This window comes from Marmota flaviventris, chromosome 12 (assembly GCF_047511675.1).
Source record: "Marmota flaviventris isolate mMarFla1 chromosome 12, mMarFla1.hap1, whole genome shotgun sequence".
NCBI lineage: Eukaryota > Metazoa > Chordata > Mammalia > Rodentia > Sciuridae > Marmota > Marmota flaviventris.
Window position 1 is genome coordinate 108,316,311 of NC_092509.1, and position 26,065 is coordinate 108,342,375.

General features: G+C 59.9%; 2 protein-coding genes across 5 annotated transcripts in view; both read left to right on the forward strand.

Annotated features, from left to right (window-relative positions):
* Rxrg (retinoid X receptor gamma) overlaps positions 1-20,994 on the forward strand; it is a 39,018-nt gene extending 18,024 nt beyond the window's left edge. For all 4 annotated transcript variants that reach the window (XM_071600367.1, XM_071600371.1, XM_071600369.1 and 1 more), the window contains 8 exons: positions 3,434-3,578; positions 5,426-5,605; positions 12,965-13,125; positions 13,226-13,355; positions 14,588-14,720; positions 15,620-15,711; positions 16,674-16,779; positions 20,531-20,994. In XM_071600367.1, the coding sequence (XP_071456468.1) occupies positions 3,434-3,578; positions 5,426-5,605; positions 12,965-13,125; positions 13,226-13,355; positions 14,588-14,720; positions 15,620-15,711; positions 16,674-16,779; positions 20,531-20,678 (1,095 nt within the window). In that variant the 3' untranslated portion in view covers positions 20,679-20,994. The remainder of the gene's footprint in view (positions 1-3,433; positions 3,579-5,425; positions 5,606-12,964; positions 13,126-13,225; positions 13,356-14,587; positions 14,721-15,619; positions 15,712-16,673; positions 16,780-20,530) is intronic.
* LOC139707860 (protein SPT2 homolog) lies at positions 9,697-12,958 on the forward strand. Its single transcript, XM_071619774.1, has 3 exons — positions 9,697-9,730; positions 11,125-11,875; positions 12,079-12,958. The coding sequence occupies exons 1-3, from the start codon at positions 9,697-9,699 to the stop codon at positions 12,257-12,259; spliced, it is 966 nt and encodes a 321-aa protein (XP_071475875.1). The 3' UTR covers positions 12,260-12,958.
* Positions 20,995-26,065: the final 5,071 nt, after the last annotated feature.

A 26,065-nucleotide genomic window follows, 5' to 3' on the forward strand; every position in this document is an offset into this window, starting at 1 on the left:
GGAGCATCGAGGAAGCAGCGGTCCCCGCTGAGTCTGCAGACGAAGACCAGCCGGCTGCCCAGGGTGTTTCTGCCGAGGGCTGGGGAGCGGCCAGCCTGCTTGGAGAGGCAGACACACCCCCTGTCTGGTGAACCCCTGCTCTGAGGTGCCCTGCACAGCGGAGCGGGCTCCAGTGGAACAAGAGGGGCGGGCAGAAGACTCCAGGCCGACAGACCCGCGCTCTGACGGGACGTAGAGCCACTGCGCTCTAGGTCCACCCAGTCCCCAAGTCAGCCAGAGAGAGGGGAGAGAACACCAGCCACCTGTCCCACCACTCTGTCCTCTCACCATCTGGACTCATGAAGAGGTGTCGGAGAGGGGCTGGCTCAGACTGGGGACTGTGCCAAAGCTCTTCCAGGGGGTCCTGGCCCAGGAGGTGGGGTGGGAAGCTGCTGGAGCAGGCGGGGACCGAGGTCCTCTTGACACCCAGGTCGATGACCTGGATCCGGAGCGTAGGGTTCTGGCTCCCGGCAGTTGGGCCTGGCTGGGACCTAACTGGGACCTGGGCAGGTGGAACAGCCTTGGGCTTCTCCTCAGTCCTCACGTCACTTGTCCTGTCTTCCTCGGAGGTGGACCTGCCCTTCTGCGTGCCACGTGTCCTGTCCTTCTCGGAGGAGGAGTCTCAAGGGCATGGCTCCTCTGGTCAGTCCTCGAGGGGCTCCCCGTTGCCTCCCAAACCATCGCTTCCTTGCTGGCCATCGAGAGCCTCCAGGCTCTGTCACAGCCCACCTCAGCCTCGCCTCTCAGCCTCCCCTGGGCACGTGCGCTCCACAGACCCTGGGCTTCCCTCCGGGCCTTGCTCGGGAAGCCTTTGTCCACACTGGTCCGTCCAATCCTGCCCACTTTCCAGGGCTCAGTTCAAAAATTCCTGCTCCTGGAAGTCTCCCTGACCAGTAGGATGTGCTCCTTCTCCTTCCTCCTCAGCTGCCCACGGACTTTGATCTCGGTGGCCTGTTTGGGAGACAGTGCCGGCATCCCTCCTCTCTGTGTCTTCATGCCATTTCTGAATGAGCAAATCGACAAACCACTTTAGGGCCCAGTGTCCTCGGACATGAAATAGGAAGACCTCCGGGTTGTGAGGATTGAAAGAATTTAAGAGCCCCAAGCAAGGCTCTGTAGTGGTCCACAGCAGGACCACTGTTGTGTGACAGCGTGGGCTGGCCGCACGGGGCCGTCCTGCTGCAGACGGGGTGCGGGGGATGGCAAGGTCCTCTGATCCACGGTGGCCTCCTATCCCTCGACCTCTCTGCCCGTCTGAGGATTGGGGGCAGAGCCGCGGTGCCAGCTGACCTTGAGTCCCACCCTCTGGGGCGATCCAAGTGCTGATTTCCACCTTCTTGAGGTTCTCGGGCAGAGCCGAGGCTATGTGCAGGCGGGGGTCACTCTGCACCTGTGGTCCCTACCGTGGCCGTGCCCGGGTGCTGGGGAGCTGAGACACTGGGGATCAGGCTGTCCAGGTGGCAGGCAGCAGCGGTTTCTCTGAAAGCTCCCAGCATGCACCTGGGCCGGGGACCACGGTGCTGCCTCAAGACAGAGCAAAGGCGCCCACCCCGGGGCCATCAGCCTGTGACCCGAGGGGCCTCCCACCGCACGCGTGTAGCGGTTACACAAAACACGTCTTAAGAGCAATGGTGACTCTGTTTCAAAGTGAGGCACCAAAGGCTGTGTCTTCTCCCCATCCCTCATGACATGCCCCTGGACCCTCTGTCCACTCCTGTGCTCCATAAGCATTTCCTTTGTGAACTGAAACGCCCGTGACTTGGAGAATCCCATTGCGGTTCTCTGGCTGGCTGTGTCTTGTCACTCACCCCTGCATCCCACAGCCCTGGAGTAGAGGAGGAGGGCCCAGCCCGCTCAGCCTGGGAATCGCAGCGGCCTTGGTGAGGAGGCGAGATTCAATAGCAGAGGGGACGGGGATGCCCTCCTGTGGGAGACCAACCTTGCACATGACTGGGTCACACTCCCCGGCTGGGTGCTGAGGCGCTCAGTCACAGAAATGTGGCAGAGCTTTCCCCACCCTTCTTGGGTTCCAGGGTCGGTGTCTGGTGCACGGGTGTGTCTTCCTACAGCCCCGTGGGTGGAGCTACGCTCACCTGTTCCTCTGTAATCTAACCCCTTGCCCTGGTTAGGATAGAATCTTCCATGGAAGTGCCTTGTGTGTGTCCCCTTCTCTTACTGTGCCCTTGGGTGTGGCCTACCCAGGTGTCAGTCAACCTGCTGACAGTGGACATCATGAAGATAGACTCAGCCCCCTCACCTGACCCCTGGCCTCATTTGAGTAGCTTCTCCTCAATAAAAGGGGTCAGCGCGTGCTCTCGCTCGCTCTTTTCCTGTGGACCCTTAAGGTCAGAGGAGCCGTCACAGCAACCCCAAAGCAAAAGGTGTTTGTGTCTCTTGTGGGGTTATTCTGTGCAGCCCAGTCAGCCCAGTTCAACTGGAGCGACCCCTGAGCCTTTTAGTCGCGAGACAGAAACCCAGCACCCTCCTTCAGCCCTGGACGGCCACGGGGCATCTGGGGACACGCGTGCACCACCAACCCTGCTCTACCTTCTGGTGCTTGCCCCTGTTCTGGCTCCTCCATGGGACTGTGTTTTGCAGATGGGAGAGAGACCCAGGTTCTGTGCCTCCTTCTCAGTGCTGGCCCAGGCCCAGGGGCACCCAGAGGAACTTGGGATCAGTCTCACGTTTGTTAAGGTGTTTTCTCCGGTGGACATAAAACACTGAGCAGCGACTTCTCAGTCACCTCCCAAGAGCACTGGATGCTGCGGGGTGGGCGGGAGCTGGTGGGAGGCAGACGGGAGGCAGACGGGAGGCCAGCTTTGCCCGCTCTGCCACCTGCTGGCCCCACATCGGCGCTGGAGAGAGGAAGCAGCACTGTCTGCAGGTTTTCTGCTTTCGTGGAGGGCCATCTGTTACTTACAGACAAGTTCAAATACCTACCCTGGGGCCCTCGACATGATTTCGGTGCTTCTGCGATGATGGGGCACTTGGTGGCATCTTCAGTGGGCTCGTGGGGTGAGCCTGCACCTCCCTTCCTCTTCACAGTGAGCTCCACCAGGGTGTGCATTTATGTCTGCCTCTGTGCCCCGGAGCCGGGCACAGTGTCTGGCCTGGTGGCACAGCTGACACTGTCCCTGCCAGCAGTGGGACAGTGCGACCCGTGTGCGACCCGTCTCTGTTCGCCAGCAGAGACGGAGTGCAGTAACCTGGGTCAGGGTCGCCTTCCTCTCCTGCGTGGCTTGTTGCCTTAGGCTGACGTCCCAGAGGCAGTTCCCGACCTCTGTGCTGGGAAGGGCTCCCTGATGTGAACCTGTGTCTCCTGCAGCGCGCTCCCTGCCGCAGGCCCCGGGCACAGGTCCACTCTGGCCAGGCTTACTCGTGTGTTTTCTTCCAGCTCAATGTGGTCAACAGCGTCAGCAGCTCGGAGGACATCAAGCCCTTACCGGGGCTTCCTGGGCTGGGAAACATGAGCTACCCGTCGGCCAGCCCCGGATCTCTGGTTAAACACATCTGTGCCATCTGTGGGGACAGATCCTCAGGTACGTGCAGAAGCAGGCCCCTGAGGAGGGGAGGCCACCCTGCACCCTGGACTCTTTGCCCACAGGAAAGGGAGACACCCTCCAGCCCTAAACTCCTGCCAGTGGGCTCACAGCCTGAGTCCTGGGGCACCTCAGTCTGGGTCCTCTCCCAGGACGGGGCTTCCTGAGAGCATTTCAGGAGCCCCTCTGCAGTGGCACCGTGGCTGTGTGGATGGTGAAGAGCTGCACTCATCAGCTGGAGAGCCTTGATTTTTAAAAATCAATTTTATGATCATAAAATGTCCCAAATAGATAATTATAAAAGCAATAGTCATTGCCAAAACTTTGAAGAATTGGAAAACTACAAAGGAAAAGTAAAAGATTCCCATAAAGTCCCCAAGACAGACACACTCTTTCAGACTTTAGCATATTTTCTTTTGTGGCATCACAGATTTTTGACGTCTCTACGGGCATGCACAGATGTGCTTGACTGACTTTGTCTTCTTTGATCCTCTTTCCTTTTTGCCCAAATTATTTTTTGGTTGCGTCCAACTCTGCTGTGGTGGTCTGAAGAACGAGAAGGCAGGGAAGGTCCTGGCTGGTGAATATGGCCTCGTGTTCCCCACCCCCGGCTCCTACAGGAGGCCACTCTATTGAAAGTCTCAGGTGCTGGAGCGTTTTAGCCAGTGACTGACAGTTACTTGCCCAGGAAGTCAGTTCCAAGTCCTGCAGGCTGGGCCACTGCCGGCCACCGCCCCACGGGCATCTCCCGGCTTGGGTCACTTCAGCTACAATGTGGAGTTTGCGCTCATGCTGCAGAGCCAGGGGGTCTGCCGCACGGTGGGTGGAGGGGTCCTGTGTTTCTTAAAGACAATGTGTCAGAGCTGAGAGCAACAGGTGCTTTGAGCCCAAGAAGAAACCCTGGGCTGGTCACTGCTGGGGACTGGGGAAATCTGCCTGGTCATCTACTTAGCCCAGGCGGCCCTGTCATGGGCCACCTCCAGCCGCCTGTCATCGGGGGCTTCCTCTGACATGCAGCTGCCCGTGTCTGCTAGTTCTCAGGGACTCCGGCTCCCTGCAGCGTCAGAGCCCCAGCTCCTGGTGTCCCCCTCGCCCAGCAGTCAGCCCTGGGCCTTGGTGAGCGGCTTCCTGGTGCTTGTTGAGTTCCACCGCGTCAAGCACTTGGCAGGGCAGTGTGGTCACTCCGCGATGCCCGGGTGGGGGTGGCCTGCTGTCCCGCCAGACACATGAGCCATTCCCGCGGGGGCAACTGGATAATAAAGCAGTGTGGCAGATTTTTCTAGATAAGCGGAATCTCCTCTGTCAGATCTTTGTGTACACCTCCAGGTGGAGTGTCCGCTGAGCTGTAAAGATCACGTGCCCAGTTGCTCATCAGCAGGCACTAGCGCTTCAAGACTCGTGGCATGGGATTCTGTTCGTGGTTCATGGCACAGGACACTGATTTTAAGTGGGGCTCCTAAGCCTCAGCTCCCTTTTGGAGAAAGGCTAGTTGGGCCGAGGTCCTTCTCCTGCTAGGTCATGCCTGGTGGGTAAACATGGTTTTATTGACCACATACACCCAGATCTCCAACTGAGGCAGGACGTCGGCTTAACCAAATCCAAGAGTTGTTTCTAGAAATAAAGTCAAGTCCCGGGCCGGGTGCTTTCTAACCAGGCCATCGGCCTTCGGGGAAGAGGGAGGGCAAGGGGAAGGGCGCCCCCCCCCCCCCCCCCGGCCTCAGCTCTGTTCCGGACACCCAGCTGCGCCTGGGCTGCTGTTGTGTGGGTGCCCAGGGCACGTGACGGGAGAGCCGCGGGCATCTCGGAGTGCACAGGGAGCGACCTGACTTGTCCATTTCTGGTGGCAGGAAAGCACTACGGGGTGTACAGCTGTGAGGGCTGCAAGGGCTTCTTCAAGAGGACCATCAGGAAGGACCTGGTCTACACCTGCCGTGACAACAAGGACTGCCTCATCGACAAGCGCCAGCGCAACCGCTGCCAGTACTGCCGCTACCACAAGTGCCTGGTCATGGGCATGAAGCGGGAGGGTGAGCGCCCCTCGGCGGGCGGGCACTGTGTGTCGGGGACATGGGGACAGAGTGGGGACTGGTGGGAGGAGACGTGGAAGTCAGGTGCCCGTGGGTGCTGTGGTTTCTCAAGAAAATGTGCTCCTTGAGCAAGAGGCCAGGGGCACCGTCCTCGACCACGCTCACCATCCTCCCTGGGGCCCAGAGAGTGAGCCCACACTGACCCTCTCCCTCTGCCTTCCTGTACCTAGCCAGCAGGTCTCAGGGTGAGGTGTCTGCTCCTTGCTCTGGTCTCTGACGGAGGCCCTCAGAGCTGAGGTGTCCTGGTCCTGGTCTCTGGTCTCTGATAGAGGTCCTCAGAGCTGAGGTGTCCTGGTCTCTGGTCTCTGGTCTCTGATAGAGGTCCTCAGAGCTGAGGTGTCCTGGTCTCTGGTCTCTGGTCTCTGATAGAGGTCCTCAGAGCTGAGGTGTCCTGGTCCTTGCTCTGGTCTCTGATGGAGGTCCTCAGAGCTGAGGTGTCCTGGTCCTGTGCTGTGGTCTCTGATGGAGGTCCTCAGAGCTGAGATGTCCTGGTCCTTGCTCTGGTCTCTGATGGAGGTCCTCAGAGCTGAGGTGTCCTGGTCTCTGGTCTCTGATGGAGGTCCTCAGAGCTGAGGTGTCCTGGTCCTTGCTCTGGTCTCTGATGGAGGTCCTCAGAGCTGAGGTGTCCTGGTCCTGGTCTCTGGTCTCTGATGGAGGTCCTCAGAGCTGAGGTGTCCTGGTCCTGTGCTGTGGTCTCTGATGGAGGTCCTCAGAGCTGAGGTGTCCTGGTCCTGGTCTCTGGTCTCTGATGGAGGTCCTCAGAGCTGAGGTGTCCTGTGCTGTGGTCTCTGGTCTCTGATGGAGGTCCTCAGAGCTGAGGTGTCCTGGTCCTGGTCTCTGATGGAGGTCCTCAGAGCTGAGGTGTCCTGGTCTCTGGTCTCTGGTCTCTGATGGAGGTCCTCTGAGCTGAGGTGTCCTGGTCCTGTGCTGTGGTCTCTGATGGAGGTCCTCAGAGCTGAGGTGTCCTGGTCCTGGTCTCTGGTCTCTGATGGAGGTCCTCAGAGCTGAGGTGTCCTGTGCTGTGGTCTCTGGTCTCTGATGGAGGTCCTCAGAGCTGAGGTGTCCTGGTCCTGGTCTCTGATGGAGGTCCTCTGAGCTGAGGTGTCCTGGTCCTGGTCTCTGATGGAGGTCCTCTGAGCTGAGGTGTCCTGGTGTCTGGTCTCTGATGGAGGTCCTCAGAGCTGAGGTGTCTGGTCCTTGCTCTGGTCTCTGATGGAGGTCCTCAGAGCTGAGGTGTCTGGTCCTTGCTCTGGTCTCTGATGGAGGTCCTCAGAGCTGAGGTGTCCTGGTCTCTGGTCTCTGATGGAGGTCCTCTGAGCTGAGGTGTCCTGGTCCTGGTCTCTGATGGAGGTCCTCAGAGCTGAGGTGTCCTGGTGTCTGGTCTCTGATGGAGGTCCTCAGAGCTGAGGTGTCTGGTCCTTGCTCTGGTCTCTGATGGAGGTCCTCAGAGCTGAGGTGTCCTGGTCTCTGGTCTCTGGTCTCTGATGGAGGTCCTCTGAGCTGAGGTGTCCTGGTCCTGTGCTGTGGTCTCTGATGGAGGTCCTCAGAGCTGAGGTGTCCTGGTCCTGGTCTCTGGTCTCTGATGGAGGTCCTCAGAGCTGAGGTGTCCTGTGCTGTGGTCTCTGGTCTCTGATGGAGGTCCTCAGAGCTGAGGTGTCCTGGTCCTGGTCTCTGATGGAGGTCCTCTGAGCTGAGGTGTCCTGGTCCTGGTCTCTGATGGAGGTCCTCTGAGCTGAGGTGTCCTGGTGTCTGGTCTCTGATGGAGGTCCTCAGAGCTGAGGTGTCTGGTCCTTGCTCTGGTCTCTGATGGAGGTCCTCAGAGCTGAGGTGTCTGGTCCTTGCTCTGGTCTCTGATGGAGGTCCTCAGAGCTGAGGTGTCCTGGTCTCTGGTCTCTGATGGAGGTCCTCTGAGCTGAGGTGTCCTGGTCCTGGTCTCTGATGGAGGTCCTCAGAGCTGAGGTGTCCTGGTGTCTGGTCTCTGATGGAGGTCCTCAGAGCTGAGGTGTCTGGTCCTTGCTCTGGTCTCTGATGGAGGTCCTCAGAGCTGAGGTGTCCTGGTCTCTGGTCTCTGGTCTCTGATGGAGGTCCTCTGAGCTGAGGTGTCCTGGTCCTGTGCTGTGGTCTCTGATGGAGGTCCTCAGAGCTGAGGTGTCCTGGTCCTGGTCTCTGGTCTCTGATGGAGGTCCTCAGAGCTGAGGTGTCCTGTGCTGTGGTCTCTGGTCTCTGATGGAGGTCCTCAGAGCTGAGGTGTCCTGGTCCTGGTCTCTGATGGAGGTCCTCTGAGCTGAGGTGTCCTGGTCCTGGTCTCTGATGGAGGTCCTCTGAGCTGAGGTGTCCTGGTGTCTGGTCTCTGATGGAGGTCCTCAGAGCTGAGGTGTCTGGTCCTTGCTCTGGTCTCTGATGGAGGTCCTCAGAGCTGAGGTGTCTGGTCCTTGCTCTGGTCTCTGATGGAGGTCCTCAGAGCTGAGGTGTCCTGGTCTCTGGTCTCTGATGGAGGTCCTCTGAGCTGAGGTGTCCTGGTCCTGGTCTCTGATGGAGGTCCTCAGAGCTGAGGTGTCCTGGTGTCTGGTCTCTGATGGAGGTCCTCAGAGCTGAGGTGTCTGGTCCTTGCTCTGGTCTCTGATGGAGGTCCTCAGAGCTGAGGTGTCTGGTCCTTGCTCTGGTCTCTGATGGAGGTCCTCAGAGCTGAGGTGTCCTGGTCTCTGGTCTCTGATGGAGGTCCTCTGAGCTGAGGTGTCCGGTCCTGTCTTTGCTCTCCCCATGGAGGGTCACACTGAGCCTCTTGGTGGAGGTACCTTCTCCCTTCCGGCCCTGGGTCTCTGGGGGAAGCTGCCCATACTCGTGACCTTGGTCTGCTGCAGACCCTTGGGCATTGGAGAGTCTGTGTCTTTGGACTGCTGGCGTTACAGGTGTGACAGTCGTGGCCTCACGGGGACCTTCATGGTGCGTTGGAGGGTCACATCTCTAATGTAGGTGGGCTGCTCTGGTGCAAGAGGAAAGGAATGGAGGTGGGATTATTGCTCCTTTATGGGATTGAAGAGTCCACTGAGCAGCCGGCTGAACGGAAGGGAAGCTAATGCCTGAGGAGGGGCAGCCGTGTCCTGTGCTGGTCCTGGGCCCTGGTGCTGGCGTGTCGTGGGGTCTGGAGTGAGGGGTCCTCCATCTGGCAGCAAGTGACCAGAGGGATCAGCCCAGCAGCTCCTCCCGCTCCTTCCGTGAGGAGCAGGGCAGTCTGACAGGAAGCATGGAGGCAGGGCGAGGTCCTTGAGCCTCTGAGAAGAGGGAATGCCACCCAGAAGGGGACGTGTGGAGGGGGTGGCTTTCAGGGCCACCTGTCCCCGGGAGCATTTCACAGTGGAGCACACAGGCCCGGAGAGGTGAAGGTTTCCCAGGTCCGTGGCAGGAGACGAGTGGTGCTGGTCCCCTCTCCCCTGTGCTCAGCTCACGCGGCCTGTCCTGGCAGGAGGTGAGGAGCTCAGTTGGCCTAGCCCTCGGGCTCAGGGGAGCCTGGGGTGTGGCAGCCCCGAAGCTGAGGTCCTGGCGTCCCGCTGCCTGGCTGTTCAGCACACACCCGCCTCAGGAGAGGCCACCCTCAGTTGTCAGACCACCCTGACCTCCTCCTCCTTCACCACGTCCTCCTTGTGAGGTGTCCAGGCCGTGTGTGTCTGTGCCCCTCTGTCTCAGCGCCCCTCTGTCTCAGCCTTTCTGGCCTCTTTCAGGCCCTCGCATTAGCCGGGCTGCTTCCGCCCCAGGCCCTTTGCCCGGGTTGCTCTCCCTGCCTGGGTGCTTCCTCCCGGCATCCGTGTGGCTGGCCTTATCTTTCCTGCGTCTTTTCTTAGCTACTGCCCTCTGTGCAGAGCCTCGCCTGGCTGTGCCCTCTAAACCTGCATCGGCGAGATGCACTTTCTCTCTGCGGCACTCACTGCTGCCCAACACACGTGACCGCCTTGCCTGTCTGGCTGCACGTGGCCAGGTCCCCTTGCCTTTGACTGGCGTTAGAGCCGTGCCAGGAATTGGGCATGTGACGTGCAATGGCAGCTGTTGGAGTGGTCCTCCTCCCACAGGGTACAGGTGATGTCCTCATAGCTTCCCCACCACGAGGGTCGAAGGGGACCTGGCACGGCCATCTCCTGAAAGAAGAAACAGAGGTTCAGAGAAGTTAGGGATCTTGCCAAGCTGACACAGCAAGCAAAGGGCAGAGCTGGTAGAGGACTGGGACCCTGGGACCCCCAGCCCCCCTTGGGAGTTCTGGAGAAGCTATTCCCAAGACTCTGGCCATACAGGTCGTTTCAGGGTAGAGGATGGGTATCTCGTCAGCCCTTCGTAGGCAGCTGTGGCAGGCTGGGGGCCCCGGCAGTCATGAACACGACTAGCCCAGGCCTTGGGGCAGAGCAGGTTCAGGAAGGGTTTGGGCACAGCCAGCCTGCGTGACCTGCTGCGCCTACCAGCCCCGGCTGCCTCTTGGGCTCAGGGACCCAGCTTCTCTGGTTCCAGACCCCACAGGGGTGTTGCGGAGTGAATGGAAGGCAGTCTGCATAAAGTGCTGAGCAGAGCGCTGACACACAGCGGGGCCTCATGTCTGGCTTTCACTGTGAATTCACAAAAACCACCTGCTGGAGAGTGGGGGGACCCGGGCCAGGGCGGGAGCCTGCCCATCCCAGATGGCCCGCCATCGTCCTGGTGTGTCCTGCCGTCCAGAGCAGCATCTCTGACTGCTGCACAGAGGTAGCCGCAGCAGGGGTGCGACCCCTCCTTCAGGACGGGGAGGTTCACGCTGCGAGCGGAGAAGGAGCCGCAAGCAGTGGCTCAGTTAACGGCAAAATCAGAGTCGAATTCCCTGAAGCCGGGTCACTTTCTGTGAAGCTTGAAGGTGATTTTTCTTGAGTGTCGCAAGTGTCGCTGGATTGAGGTCCGCAGAGGAGCCTCCCTTAGCTTGCTTCCCGTGTCTCCAAGTCAAGAGGACGGAGGCCCTGAGAACAGTTAACACGGGACGGCCTCGGCCTCGGCCTTAGACCCACCTACGAGGAGAACACAGACTGAGATGTCCACAGGGTCCCTGGATGAGGGCCGAGGAGGGAAACCAAGGACGAGAAAGGAGGACAGGGAGGAAGAGGCCGCGGGGCCAGGGGCTGGAGAGGCCAGGGCAGAGGACGTGGCTGCTCTGTTGAGCTGCCGCAGTGCCTCACGGGTCCTCCCAGATCACTGCAGTGGCCACCGCTTTGCAGATAGGGAAACCAAGGCCCCTAGCGGGGAGGGGTGGACCTGCCTGTGGAAGGTCCCTCCCCTCCCAGGCACAGGCCCCTGCCCCTGCTCTCTGCCTCTCCTCACGGCCTCCCCTCCCTCCCACCCCTCCCCTGCCCCCATCACATGTCCCCATGTCCCCAGGCCTCTGGGTGAGTCTGCTGGGCTTTGGAGCCCAGTGGTGTCTTCCAGGCATGCCCCATCTGGCTGACCTTGAGACCAGCCATGTCCCTGGCACTACAAGGTCAAAGTCAGCCCCTGTGCCTGTCCAGCCTGCTTGCCACAGTTGAAGTGGACTGTGTGGGGAGGACAGAGGAGAATAGAGGCCAAGGGCCAATGCAGTCACAGAGTGCAAGGTCAGCGGCCAGTCACAGAGTGCAAGGTCAGTGGGCCAGTCACAGAGTGCAAGGTCAGCGGCCAGTCACAGAGTGCAAGGTCAGTGGGCCAGTCACAGAGTGCAAGGTCAGCGGCCAGTCACAGAGTGCAAGGTCAGCGGCCAGTCACAGAGTGCAAGGTCAGTGGGCCAGTCACGGAGTGCAAGATCAGTGGGCCAGTCACGGAGTGCAAGGTCAGTGGGCCAGTCACGGAGTGCAAGGTCAGTGGGCCAGTCACGGAGTGCAAGGTCAGTGGGCCATTTACGGAGTGCAAGGTCAGCGGCCAGTCACGGAGTGCAAGGTCAGTGGGCCAGTCACGGAGTGCAAGGTCAGTGGGCCAGTCACGGAGTGCAAGATCAGTGGGCCAGTCACAGAGTGCAAGGTCAGTGGGCCAGTCACGGAGTGCAAGGTCAGCGGCCAGTCACGGAGTGCAAGGTCAGTGGGCCAGTCACAGAGTGCAAGGTCAGCGGCCAGTCACGGAGTGCAAGGTCAGTGGGCCAGTCACGGAGTGCAAGATCAGTGGGCCAGTCACAGAGTGCAAGGTCAGTGGGCCAGTCACAGAGTGCAAGGTCAGCGGCCAGTCACAGAGTGCAAGGTCAGTGGGCCAGTCACAGAGTGCAAGGTCAGTGGGCCAGTGCAGTCACAGAGTGCAAGGTCAGTGGGCCAGTCACAGAGTGCAAGGTCAGAGGCCAGTCACAGAGTGCAAGGTCAGTGGGCCAGTGCAGTCACAGAGTGCAAGGTCAGTGGGCCAGTCACAGAGTGCAAGGTCAGTGGGCCAGTGCAGTCACAGAGTGCAAGGTCAGTGGGCCAGTCACAGAGTGCAAGGTCAGTGGGCCAGTCACAGAGTGCAAGATCAGTGGACCATTCACAGAGTTCAAGGTCAGCGGGCCAATCACAGAGTGCAAGGTCAGTGGGCCAGTCACAGAGTGCAAGGTCAGTCGCCTGCTTACACAGGGGCTGTGCCCACTCTGGGATATAAACAAGATGTTGAACAAGATGGAGGGCACAGCCTTCCAGGGGATGGACACTCAGTCGACAGTAGCCACTCTCCTGCTGGAGAGGGCGGTCCTGGGTCTGCCTTGCCTCCTAACGTACAGACCAGAGTAGGAGTGAACCTTGATAAGACCCCCGAGATGGCTCCAGCTGCGCCCTGTCTGTGTGCCCCCCAGAATCAGCCCTGACTCTGAATGTCATCTGGGTGACATCCCTCCACCCTTCCCTACTAAAGTGGCTCCTGAACATCTTCCCTGACGAGTCGGGTCAGGTGATGCTGTGTTCGGGCTGCTCGAGGCGCAGACCTGGTGGGAAGTGAATACAGGATGATGATGGGATCCGTCAGGGGAGCCCAGAGGGGTGTGGTCACCTCCTAACTGGGGCCCGCTGGCAGCTCACCAGGGGGGGGGTCGAGCAGAATACGGGAGGCTGCAGTGAGTGAGGGGCCGGGCTCCTGAGAAGAGAGGGGCACCGCAGCTGGCCCACGCTGAGCAGGCAAACTTGGTGCAGTGGGGAGGATGTGGACGGAGGCCCCCGCGCTGTGCCGCACCCGCGTGTCTGTCAACACGTGACAGCTGCCTCAGGGCCAGGACCACCCCTGTTTCACACAAGGAAGCTGAGACCTGCGTGGTCCCCGGCTCCTTGGTGTCCTGGGTGGCGCGGTGACCCCCCGTGTCCTGCTGGGCACCAGCTGTGCAGGAAGAGCGGCAACGGAGCCGCGAGAGGGCCGAGGGCGAGGCCGACTGTGCGGGTGGCGGCCACGAGGACATGCCGGTGGAGAGGATCCTGGAGGCCGAGCTCGCGGTGGAGCCCAAGACGGAGTCCTACGGGGACCTGAGCATGGAGAGCTCGGTACGGCCCGCCTCCCGCCAGTGCCCGTCCTGGGGCGGGGCGGGAGGAGGAGGCATCGCAGAGCCCCAGGCCCTGCCCTCACGACTTTGTCCTCTCTTAGACCAACGACCCCGTCACCAACATCTGCCACGCAGCCGACAAGCAGCTCTTCACGCTGGTCGAGTGGGCCAAGCGCGTGCCCCACTTCTCGGACCTCACCTTGGAGGACCAGGTCATTCTGCTCCGGGCAGGTAAAGCTCACCAGGGCTCCTGTGCTGGGGGGGCCGTCCCTGAGCCTCCATTCTGAAATGTGCCTCGGACCCTGGTGGCCCACAGTGGCTTGATGACACTGTCACCCATCCCAGCCATGTGGTGGGTCCACCCTGAGGCTGCCCTCTCCAGGTCTCTTCTCCTCACAGGATCTGTAGGGTCTTCAACTTGGACGGTCTTCCCAGAGCCCCCTCCTTCCCCAGTGGGACCCTGCCGCGCGGTGGCCGAGGGGGACTCTGGCCCACGGGACGCTGTGGCTCACAATTTGCCTTTGAATTTAAAGACTCTTACATTCTTTTTATTGAGGATCATCTGAAGCAGCGCCCACAGTTGTCATGAACTGCTGAGCGGAGAGGTCCCCACGTCACAGAGGAGACAAGGGGCCAAGGTCTCTGCTCAGGTTTATCCTAGATGGATTTCAAGTCTCGCTCACAGACGCCGTGAGCTGCCAGCGTGCCCTTGTCATTTCTGGGACACTGTGCGTCCATTGGCCACGGCCATGCCTCCCCTTTGTCACAGAGCCATCAGGGACATTTGGTGAAGATGGGCTGGGTGTTGGGAACTGGCCCTCACACCCGTTAGATCACCATCTCCGAGCGTTGCTGGGAGCCTCACGCTGTGCCTGTGTGGCTGGACAATGCCGAAGGAGCCCAGCTGGGCTGTCAGGGCCCCGGCACAGGCTCAGGTGCCTCCACTGTCCCCACCGGGCCGCTCACAGTGTCTGGTAAAGGTTCATCCAAATGGGTCCTTGTCCTCAAGCTGCGGGCTGCATGGAGAGACCGTGGGGTGCAGAGCCCTGGAGTCGGTGGCCCTGGGCCTGCCCTGTCCTCTCTGGCTAGCAGCGGGGTCATCTCAGCCTCCCTCCAAGTCCAGTTGTGCTTCTGGATGCCGGGTAGTGACACAGGCACTGGGAGTCGCCAGCGCAGGGGGCTGTGTGAGCCTCCCCTCAAGGCCTCCTCTCCTGCAGGGGGCTGTGTGGGCCTCCCCTCAAGGCCTCCTCTCCTGCAGGAGGCTGTGTGGGCCTCCCCTCAAGGCCTCCTCTCCTGCAGGAGGCTGTGTGGGCCTCCCCTCAAGGCCTCTTCTCCTGCAGGGGGCTGTGTGGGCCTCCCCTCAAGGCCTCCTCTCCTGCAGGAGGCTGTGTGGGCCTCCCCTCAAGGCCTCCTCTCCTGCAGGGGGCTGTGTGGGCCTCCCCTCAAGGCCTCCTCTCCTGCAGGGTGGAACGAGCTGCTGATCGCCTCCTTCTCCCACCGCTCGGTCTCCGTGCAGGACGGCATCCTGCTGGCCACAGGTCTCCACGTCCACCGGAGCAGCGCCCACAGTGCTGGTGTCGGCTCCATCTTTGACAGGTGTCTCCCTTCCCTGGATTCTGTGTGTTCGTTCACGTGTGCACACCCGCGTGCCCCGCATGCCTGGTGTTTCTGCGGGTAGTGCTGGGGTCTGGCGTAGAGGTGCCCGTGACTGTGTGGGGCCTTAAGCACCTGGACACGCAGCCCTGGGTGAGGGGCCTTGAGAGAGGCGGAGTCACGCAGAGTGGCGTGGCGCTGGGCCGGCGGATCCCCGCTGGGCTCGGGGGAGAGGTCGGGTCCCTGGCATCACTGGTTGGCGGGGTGGGAAGGCTGAGCGGCTTATCCTGGCAGCCGGGAGGGGAAAGGGCCCACGGCTGCCCGCAGGAGGCCAGCGAGCCAGGCGGTTCTCTGGGAAGGCCTATGGCAAGAGCAGACCACCGCCGTCAGGCAGCGGCCCCTGACGGAGACTTGGTCCCTTAGAGGAGCTCAAGGAAAGCAGCCACGTGAGAGTCCCTGTCAGTGCCAGAGCCCGGACCCGTCCCAGCCCCTCACCAGCAGCCTGTGGGGTCCCTGTGCGTGCACCTGGGACGCCTCCAGGTCCCGCCCTTTCCCACATGTTCCCCAGGAAAGCCAGTGTCCCTGGGCTGCCGGGGCAGGCTCCCTGGGGGCTCTCATCCTTGGACGTGGCCTCCGCTGGCCTTGCTCTGCCCACTGCGCCTCTCACAGACCTGCCTGTCCCTGGCTCCGCACCCGTTGCGTGGCTCACGCGGCTCCTTGCTGAGCGTTGCTGGCCGTCTCTGAGCCCCTGAGAGTTGGCTGTGCCCCAGACCCACCTCTGTACCCCATCCCAGGGCACTGCCTGGAGAACGAGGTGGACCACCCCGGGGCCCGGCTTCCTGCTGCGGGGCCTGGGCCTGGCACTCACGGATTCCTCGCCACCTGCCCTTTTCTGTGCGCAGAGTTCTGACTGAGCTGGTTTCCAAGATGAAGGACATGCAGATGGACAAGTCGGAGCTGGGGTGCCTGCGAGCCATTGTGCTCTTCAACCCAGGTGACCGCGAGGAGCACGCTCTCCTCCAGGGCGGGCTCCGTGCCCAGTGGGTTCTGGTTCTGCAGCTCAGCTGAGCGAGAGCAGGCAGGGCCAGGAGTCCAGAGGGTGGGAGTCCTCTGTTGCTGGCCTCCCTGAGGTGGTGAGTGGCAGGAGCAGGCATGTCTGGGCGAGGACGAGGAAGGCAGTGGGGAAGTGGTGCAGGTGGTGCCATGCTGGGTGTATCTCCAGGTGGCACCCTGAGTCTGCAGATGGATGGGGTCTGGGACGCCAAGAGAGGGGTCATATTACATAGCTCCGGGTCTTTGGTTCCCCCTGAACCTCTGGGAAAGGGAGTGCCCGTTTCCTGACTTGGGGAAACTCCAGGGAAGGCCACTCTGGTTCTGGGGGGAGGATCGGGGTTTTGTCTTTGAACGTTCGAAGGGGAGGTGGTAGTGGACCGCGAGGCACTACAGGGGGAAGCCAGGGCCTGGCATGAGGCTGAGAGTGCGGCGTCTGCTGGGGACAGGAAAGACGGCCGGCGGGTGGGGCCCAGCTGGCTGCTAGAGGAGCAGGAAGGGCGTCGGCAGTGGACGGACCCCAGGGTGCTGTGCGGGAGGCTCAGGGAGGGTGTCCAGGGAGGCAGGGAGCAGCTTCACCCGAGCTGCAGGCCACAGAGCGGTTCACGCAGCCACCTGCCATAGGATGTGTCCCCGGGGCAGGACATGGGCCAGTTTGGAATGTGCCCATCTCACCACCGGCTCCAGGCTGGCCCGTAGGAGGCTCTCAACCTGTGTGTGAGTAGAATGGCCCAGAAAGGCAAGGCTGCCCTCCTGGAGTCAGTGGTGGACGCACTCGTGTTGACAGTAGGCACGAACGCACAGTGGGGACCCCAGCGCTGTGAGTTGGCTCCATGATGGAGCCTGTGGTGTCCCCTCCACCTAAGGGAGTGACCAGCGTGATGGGGACACCACTGTCTTTTGCAGATGCCAAAGGTCTGTCCAACCCCTCGGAGGTAGAGACCCTGCGGGAGAAGGTCTATGCCACCCTGGAGGCCTACACCAAGCAGAAGTATCCGGAACAGCCAGGCAGGTGAGGCGCTGCACAGCCGTGCTGGCAGCCAGAGCTGGACCCTCTCCGGGCAGCGTGTGCCTCTGTGCAGAGCCAGGGCCCCTGTTGCCAGCATTGCTGAGTCTCCACACAGGCCCGAGCCTGGGCTCTGCGAGGCGGAGGGCCGTCTTCCTGCTGTCCATCCCCTGTCTGGTGCCCAGGCAGAGGTCCACAGAGCACAGTAGGCCTCCGCTGCAGCCCTACCCAGCTGTCTCAGTACCAGTGACCAGTCGCAGTCCAAAGATATTAAAGGGAACATTCCAGAGACAAGCAGCTTGTGAGTTTTAAACAGTCTTCATTGCACACGATGAGACAGTTGTGTTTCCTGTTGTTGGTGTTGACCTCTCGCGGCGCCTGATTTATAAATCAACTTTGGCAGAGGTGTCTGCATACACAGGGCTTGGTGGTGTCCTGTTTCAGGCAGGCATGGGGTCTTGGAAAGTAGCTGCTGCAGGGGGGGCTGCGGTACAGGCCTGGAAGGGCTGGGCCAGCCGGGGATGCCTGGGTCACTGTGGGAGGAGCGGTAGAGGCTCGGGAAGGCGAGTCCCCGGTGGCGGCGAGCTGAGGTCTGATTTCAGCCTGCGCTGAGGTGACTGCATGGCTCTCAGGGCCTGCCCCCTTGGAAATCCCAGGCAGCAGCAAGCAAAGGCTTTGGGGTCAGGGGACATGGCCACTGTCCCTGGGGTTCCTTCTGTGTGGCCCTGCTGAGCCACCTGGCTGTACAGCTATTCCTGAGTCATTAAAAGAAATGTCAGCGCCTTCCCAAGTACAGCAAACTCTGAAAGGAGAAAACGTCCTCCAGTCTCACAGAAAGCTGGAGCGACAGACCGGCTTCAAGACAGCCATCTCAGGGTGATTTCCACGCCCCCAGCCTCACCGTGGTTCTACTCCTTGGTGAAGTCTGACTTGGGTTTGGCTGGTTATCCTCAGTCCTCCCTCCGTGGGGGACAGTCGGCGGTCCTCACTCCTAGTTGGTCTGTGGGCGGTTCTCTTGCTGGCTGTCTCTCAGGGACCTGCCGTCTGTCCTGCGGCCACGTCCCATAGCCACCCTGGTTGGAGCCAGGTGATTGGAGGGAGGAGAGGTGGGGAGCAGTGCGGGGCTGTCTGGTGAGACGTGGGTTTGAGGAGTGCCCACCACACGCTTCCCTGGCTGGCGCTGTGCCTGGCCCTGCCAGCCACACAGGGGCCGGGGCTGCAGGGGGAGGAAGGAGAGACGGATTCCTGGGCCCGCTGGCTTCTCCCTCCCCCTGCAGCAGGAGACGGGGAGGAGGCCAGGGTGAGCCGCGGTGCCTGAGGCCTGCCCACTCTTCCCACCCTAAAGCGACACAGGGTGTTTCTGGGGCACAAGGTGTTCCTTTCCTACCGAGTCAGCTCTAGGTCCCACTTTAATCTTAAAAAAGACACCCAGTTCTTTTTTCCTAATTATAAAAGAGATATTTGCTTTGGTAGGAAAAAAGGAAATTTTAAAGCAGGTAATACAATTTGACTGTAAATACGTTGGTACATTTTGTTCCAGTGTCCTTGTGAATTTGCATAGATACGTGTAAAAATACGTATTTGCAGATATGAGATTCTAGTTTGGCGTATTATTTTCTTCCTTCAGCAATTTTAGAAATTTTATCAGATTACTGAAAAGTATAAAATCATAATTTCCAATGGTTTTGGAATATTTTTCAATGTCGATGTATTTTTATGATTTTGTCATTGCCCCAGAGATGACATTGAGGTTGTTCCTATTGAATGCCACTTTTAGGACTTTGGAAGGTGACTCTTCCAGGAAGAGGCTGCCAGGGGCCTGGCTCCCTCTGCACCCTGGGGAGGGATGCCAGCTCTCAGCCTGGTGTGTCCCGGGGTCCTGGGTTTGTCCACCACAGCCTGGAAGAGGGCGCTCGCTCCGTCAAGGGTTCCCCTGGGGGGGGCTCAGCAGGCACGTGGGGCTGTTGCTTGGCTCCAGCAGGCGGGAGGGAAAGTGCGCAGGAGGCCGGTCGGCTTGCTGGGACTGGTACCGGGGAATCTGGGGGTCAGCGGCAGAGTGTGCACTTTTCTCAGCGGTAGAGTGCTGCCACCATGTGGACACTGTGGAGAAGTGCACCACATGGGCTGGGTTCTTTGAGTGACAGATCGCAGAAGCCCAAACTCAGGAGGCACACAACTCACACAGGTTCTCTTGCGCACACCATGGGCACCTTTGCAGGCCGCAGCTTCCTCTTGCTGTAACATACAAGGGAAGAATCAGGGTCAGCCTGTGGCAGACAGCAGAGAGAACAGCTATGGCTGTCCCATATGTCAGGCGTCGACATTTTGGAGTGGAAAGTCCACTTTCAGGGTTGATCTTCCAGTCTGACTTGCACATGACAGACAAGCCACTTCCCTGCTGGGCTCTGCCAGCTCTAGTGAGCTCAGAGATCAGCCTCTTCCTCCAACCACCGCTCAGCTACATGGTCCTTCTTTTTCTTTTTTAGAATTTTAGTTTTTAAAAGTATTTTTATAATAGACGGACACAGCACCTTTATTTTATTTTTGTGTGGTGCTGAGGATCCAACCCAGTGCCTCCCACATGCTAGGCAAGGGCTCCGCCCCTGAGCCCCAGCCCAGCCTGCAGGGTCCTTCTGTAGACGCCCTCTTGTGCTTTAGCATGGAAGCTTCTGAAGCTCTGCATTGACATCAGCATTCGCCTTAGGCTGGTTCAGTTAGAAAGATGGCGCCACTTTGCTCTCCCATATTGCTACCTGTTCTTAACATGTCACCTGACATGAGCACAGAAATGTGCACATTCTCAAGGAGCATTGATGTTCCAGTCTGAGACTTGATGAAATAATGCAACACCCTGGAAAGCTCCAACCCAAGTCCGAAATCTCTGAGTGAGGGCCACAGTGAAGAATGTGAGTTGGTCTTTGTGCTACCGATCGACAGTCGTGAGTAGAGCAACTGAATTCCTAGTGTCCGCGGTCACATCACAGGGAGTTTCACTGGCAGGAAGGGACTTTGAGAAGGGCAAAGGGCCACTCAGGCCTGAACAGATGCACAGACGTGACACACTGATCTGGCAAATGGCCTCAATCAAAGGACAGTGCGTGTGAGGGCGTGAAGCCAGGATGTGGTGTGTGGGTGGGCAAGCATGTGGGGGGTGTGTAGAGCACGGTGAACACACCCCCTGCACGTCCAAGCAGGAAGACTTGTGGGGAGGCACGTGTGCACGCCTGTGTGGTCTCTGCTTCCACTCTCCCCGACTCCCCAGCTTAAAGCTGGTCACAGAGATCAGGAACGACTGGGTGACAATTGACACTGACTGGGCACACCAAGGTCACACAGCCAGTGACTGCACATGGCAGGCGCCCTCCCCGGGGAGAGCAGGGCTCTCTGGGCCCTTGCTCATCCTCTGGCCCAGAGCCTGAGGTGTGCCCGGCACACAGTGGGTCCGCATGCTCATCTGGCTGTGAACCTGGTGCTCCTGGCACCTCAGGCTCCAGCTGCTTCCTGCAGGGGCCCCGGGAGCTGGACGGGGGTGGCCGTGTGGCCCCCTCCACCACGTGGCAATGGCAATTCCTGCACATGTGCAGAATCGGAGACCCCAGGAGGCCCTGGCCAGCCCTCTGCTGCTTTCTGAAGCTCCCTGGGGCGACAGGCTGCATCGCCCCCACGTTCCCTCCCAGACTTTCACTGCAGCCTGGCGAGAAGCCAGCAGCTGCCTCGCGGCCCTCCTGGTCACCAGTGCCCTCCGGCTTCCCTGCAGGTTCGCCAAGCTGCTGCTGCGCCTGCCGGCGCTGCGCTCCATCGGCTTGAAGTGCCTGGAGCACCTCTTCTTCTTCAAGCTCATCGGGGACACCCCCATCGACACCTTCCTCATGGAGATGCTGGAGACCCCGCTGCAGATCACCTGAGCTCCACAGCCGTGGCCCCCCAGGACCCCCGGCAGGTGTGTGGCGCCCGCCTGCGCTCTTCCCTCCCCCACCCCTCCCTGCCCCCCCAGATGATGCTCGTGATAAAGAGACCTTTCTCCGCGTGAGCCTTTGATAGATGGAGCTTTGTACAGATGCTCAGGTGACCCTTCTTTGCTGTCTACGGGGCTGGGTCTCCCTGGAAGGTCTTGGGAAGCTGACCAAGCCTCTGTACATAGGACTGGTTTAAATTATTTTTTCACTTGCCATGGAAAGCGAACAAAGAACCAAATAATAAATAAGATGTTGGCAAAGCTTGGCGCTTGTGTGTTATTGTGCAGGGGGCTTCTCCCCGGGGAGGGGCTGCGCTGCAGCTGAGGTCCCGGAGACAGTGCACCCCAGAGCCAGGTGCTGGGTCGCTGGGGGTCTGGGCAGGCGGCTCTGCGCCAGGTGGCCCTGGGGAGACAGGGCGGGGACCCTGCCTTCCCAAGTCAGCTGGGTTTCTCCCTCCTAAGATGGACGGGCAGAGGAAGCCTGCAGTGGGTTTACTGGACCCCCAAACCTACAGCAGGAGGGACAGAGGGGCCCCCAGTGTCGCCAGTGTGCAACCTGAATGACTGGGTACGACAGGGCTGCTCCCCTCTCTGTACTGTGGACCTGACCCTGCACACAGTAGGCCCACTGCAGTGTGTGCCGTGGAACCTGGTTCCACACACTGAGAAGAGTTCCCTTGAGGGCGTGCGGACTGCAGGCGCCTCTTCCCCCATGGACAGCTCGCCCTCTGCGCCCCGCAGCTGACTCCACCAAACGCCGGCAGCCGTCAGGGATTGCTCAGCAAGTGCAGCCGCCTTGTGCCCGGGATCGCTGAGGGACCCCGGGCAGTGCCGAGGGATCCGCAGCCTTGGACCCGAAGCAGTGGGCAGAGAATCTGAACTCTGCTGACGGTCCCTTTTCGTGTTATCTGCATTTGCTGTGGACTCTAACGAACAGTTGGGCGGAGGCTGAATTTAGCTGTAGGCTGCTGACCTCCGCCCTCCACAAGGCAGTCCACAGACCCAGTCAGTGCCTCAGGAGAGTGGGGCCTCCACCACTGGGTGGAGTCCTGTCCCACGTCCATCTCTTCATCCCCAAACCCGAGCTCTGCCTGCAGCTGACCAGGGCCGGGCAGTGTGGGGGTCTGCACACCCATCAGCCACGTCTCCCAGAATTGCTGGCCCCTTCACAGGCTGGGGCCACGACCTTCAGGGCCCCAAAGGTCCCCTCCTTCCCCCTGAGTGCCCTGTGGCCTGGGAAAAGCAGCGAGTGGTCCATCAGGTCTCCAGACCTCCAGGGACCTTCCTCGTTCCGCACCTGGCACTGAGGAGTGGGTCGTCCTGGGGGGCACAGCTCCCGGCTGCCCAGCCCAGTCTGGCTCACACAAGTGACCCCGGGGGAGCCCGGGGAAGATCCCGCCTCCGAGCTCCTGGGCCCTGCAGCCTTGTCCCCAGCGTGGCGGAAGGCAGGCCCACGGCTCTGGGCTGAAGGTGAGGAGCTCTGGTCTGCTGCTGGGAGTCGGGCGACTGGGGAAGCTGCCCAACCTCACTGGCCTCTTCCCTCCCCTATTCGAAAAGTCGGGAGAATGATCCCACCTTACCCAGGGAAAGGCCAGGAGCCACCTGGCCCAGCAGCAGAGCTCCTGCTTGGCACAGGGCCTACTCAGGATTGGGGCCTGCGGTGTCCGCTCCTGACGGACTTGATCCGCCTGAGCCTCGGCAGCCCGTCTGTAGACCAGGGTTCTGTGAGGACGGTAGGAGCCGGGGACAGCGAAGCTCTCAGCGCAATCTCTGGCATAGAAGATGGCAAAAATATTAATTCATTTCCTGCCTAAGAGTGAGATTCTAGTTGGATGCGATCTTGGGTCTTTGAGATTACTGGAACATTCTATTCCCAGCCTGGCCTGGTTCATCCAAAGAGACTTGCGAGGAACCCAGAGGTTCTGGTTCTAGGCTGTGCCTTCACCAGTCCCTTTCCCGGTGGCCTCCGTCACAGGGGCTTGTTGGGAGAACCCAAGCCAAAGGCCCAGCTGCCTTTAGGGCAATGTCTGTCTTCCTGCTCTGAAGGCCAGCCCCTGGCCCCATGGACCCCTCCTTACCCCCGGTGCTTCTTCCCCTTCCTGGGGCCGCCTGAGGTGGCCGGCCCTCCTCAGAGCCCTGTGCTTCCTGAGGAGCCCTGGCTGGCCTGCCCCCTTCCTGTGGCTCAGGGAAGCTGACCAAGAGCTCTGGGCTGGAACTGTGGGGCGCTTCCTGCTCAGAACCCCCAGGGCCTTTCTTTTGTCTATTAAGCTGTCTCACCAGTGAGCAAGTGTCCCACTGCCTCGCCTTCCTGTGGCAGCGTCTTGAGACACTTGGACTGCGGGGGTGTGTGTGTGTGTGCGCGTGTGTGTGCGTGTGTGCGTGCGTGTGTGTGTGTGTGTGCGTGTGTGTGTGCGCGTGTGGGTGTGTGTACGCGCACACTAAGCCTCCCTGCAGAGACCCTGGGGGACACACTGCCCAAAGGGGCTTTTCATCGCTTTGGAATTCTGACTAAAGCCCTCGGGTGGAGCCGGGGGATCCCCTCCTACTCTAGAGAGAAACTTCTAGATGACTCCACGCAGGACTTCTGAAGGCAGAGATGGTTCTGTGCCTGTTAAGTCTCCCTGAGCCCGAAGGCTCAGGGGAGCGTGCCCTAGGAGCGGGGCACTTGGGAGGAGAGCGGCGCTCACCCTCCTCTGCGGGGAGGCCTGCCCCAGCGGGGGGCACCCACCTCCACCAGGCAGGTGGATCTCTGTGAGCATGTGCCCACCGCCCAGGCTGGGCTTCCCAGGATGAGGCCTTTCCTTGGTCGGCTGCACACCTGGAAGAAGGCAGCTTAGAGCAGGCTGGGGGCCCTGACCCTAGGAAACGGTGCCTTAAGCAAGGGCACTGGGCCATCAGAGGGTGGACCAGAACGGGGATCATGAGGTCCTGCAGAGCAATGTTGCCCCCAGCTGGTCACCTGCTGTGCCAAGTTCCCCGGGGCTTCCCCAGCAACTTGCCGCTAGGAAGAGCAGTCTGTGTCCTCACCTCAAGGGCCCGATCCCTGCGGGAGGGATGAAGGAAGACCCGAAAGAGCAGTGGGGGAGGCGGGAGAGGAGGAAACAGCTGACCACAGCTGCAGCCTGTCCCACACGAGGCGGAAGCTTCTCCCTCGGCACTGGGTGGCGGGAGTACGGCAGTGGGGGCCTGAAGCCAGGCTGAGGGACACCCAGCCGGTCCTGTTTGCCTCTGCAGGACGCGCTCCGCCTGCCGGCGTGGTCCTCACTCCCCCAGTGAGCAGGACGGCCCAAGCCCTAGCCACGACTTGGCTTTGCCTCCAAGACCAGCGTCAGCTCTCCAGCGAGGTATCAGGGCCGGCCAGGGCCGGGGCCAGGGCCCAGTGGTCTGCTGTGCCTCTGCTCAGACCCTCCTTGGCCAGCCAGCATGGCTGTGCCGTGGCTCCTGCCCAGGCCCTGCTCACCCTTCAAGGCTGGCTCAGTTGCATGTCTCTGTGAGCATTGCGATCCCTCCCTCTCCGTGCGTTTGCAGCACAGTTGGCACCTGGTGTGGCATTAGTGACCAGTCTTATACACGCCATTGACTTTACAAGAGCAGAGATCAGACTGCCTTGGCCGGGTGGCCACAGGGGCTCTGAGCCGCGTGCCGGCCCAGGCTGGCTTCCGTCCAGGGGCAGCACACTCGGTGCTCTCAGCTTCTGTCCCAGTGGTTGGTGGGCCCCTCTAGGTCCAGCCCCAGCAAACCCCAGGCCACCCACTGCCACCGGGGGCCAGGCTTGGCAGGAGGGACAAGGTCTCTGTGATCTGCAGTTACTTTTCACAGGTGTGGCTGGCACTGACCAAAGGCTTTGAGGCAGGTTCTTGGCCTCGTGGAATTTAAAATGAGAAAAGCAGAAAGCAGAGGATGAGGGGATCTGAGAATGGATGGGTCTGTGTTGCCTAGTTTACAGAGCACACACCAGCCTGGGGCTATAACTGGCCTGGAGAGCTGAGGGGCCGTTGTCATCGTCATTGCCTCTCCTCTGTGTTGGTGCACACGGTGTTGTGCACATGGGTGAGGCACCCATCTTACAGATGAAGAGACTCAGCTCTAGAGAGTCTAGGACACAGCCTGTGGTCAGTTAGGAAGCTACCCTGTGGTCAGTTACCCTCACTGCACGTTGTTGGCAAACATTTTAATGACTGTGATCAAAAGACCTGGGAAGAACCATGTTAGGGGAGGACATCTGTATCTGGAGCTCACTGTCTAGAGGTTCAGTCCGTAGATGGCCAACTTCATTGCTCTCGGCCTCAGGTGAGGCAGGATGTCATGGTGGAAGGGTGTGGCAGAGGACGGCAGCTCAGGACATGGCCACCAGGAAGCAGAGAGAGTCCACTCACCAGGGACAACATACAAACCCCAAAGGCACAGCCCCAGTGACCCACCTCCTCCAGCCACCCCCCACCTGCCCACAGTTACCACCAGTTGATCCACATCAAGGCATCCATTCCCAGATCGGATCAGGCTTTCGTGACCCAATAAGTTCACCTCTAAAGCTTCCACTGTCTCTCACATGAGCCTTTGGGGACCTATCTAAATCGTGACGCTACAGATGAGAACAGGTGCCGGGAAACCCCAAGGCCTCCGGTCTTCGACTGTGTTGGAGGAGGGTGTGCAGGCTGAGGAGCTGGTAGGCAAGGAGCAATGCACAATGATAAGGAAGGTGTTTAAATAAACGTGGAATTTGGATGAACGGACCAGAGGTTTGCTGGCATTTTCTGAGTTTTACCACAAGGCATTTTTTTTTGGATATTTTATTTTTTTAGTTGTCATTGGACACAATACCTTTATTTTATTTATTCTATCTTTATGTGGTGCTGAGGATCAAACCCAGGGCCTCGTACCGCAGTCACAACCCCAGCCCACAAGGCATTTTCTGTTTGTTTTTTTTTTTTTTCTTTTATGGTACTAAGGATTGAACTCAGGGACACTCGACCACGGAGCCACATCCCCAGACTTTTTTGTGCTTTATTTAGAGACAGGTCTCACTGAGTTGCTTAGTGCCTTAGCGGCTTTGACTCACAGTTCTCCTGTCTCAGCCTCCCTCGCCCCTGGGATCACCACAAAGGCATTTCTTTGGAGAGCTCTTCGTTTTTGTTCTCAGAGCTGGTTTAGAGGCCACTTCCCAAGGAAAGCGGTCTCACGATTTTATATTAAAAACTCATTAAACAACCAGAAGGGTCTGCACAGGGCTCAGACTCAGGCGCCATCCCGACCCCCAGGCCCTGCAGGCTCTGGGCCCAGGGCTGGTCCTGTCTATGCCCACTTTATTTCCTACGGTATCCATTAGGGTGTTCCCAG

Excerpts from the sequence above, each read along its gene's own strand:
- LOC139707860 (XM_071619774.1), top strand. The coding sequence starts at position 9,697 with ATGGCAGCTGTTGGAGTGGTCCTCCTCCCACAGG. Across the intron at positions 9,731-11,124 it reads AGTGGTCCTCCTCCCACAGG|ACCAGCCATGTCCCTGGCAC; the intron begins GTACAGGTGATG and ends GCTGACCTTGAG. Across the intron at positions 11,876-12,078 it reads GGCCAGTCACAGAGTGCAAG|GTCAGTGGGCCAGTCACAGA; the intron begins GTCAGTGGGCCA and ends ACAGAGTGCAAG.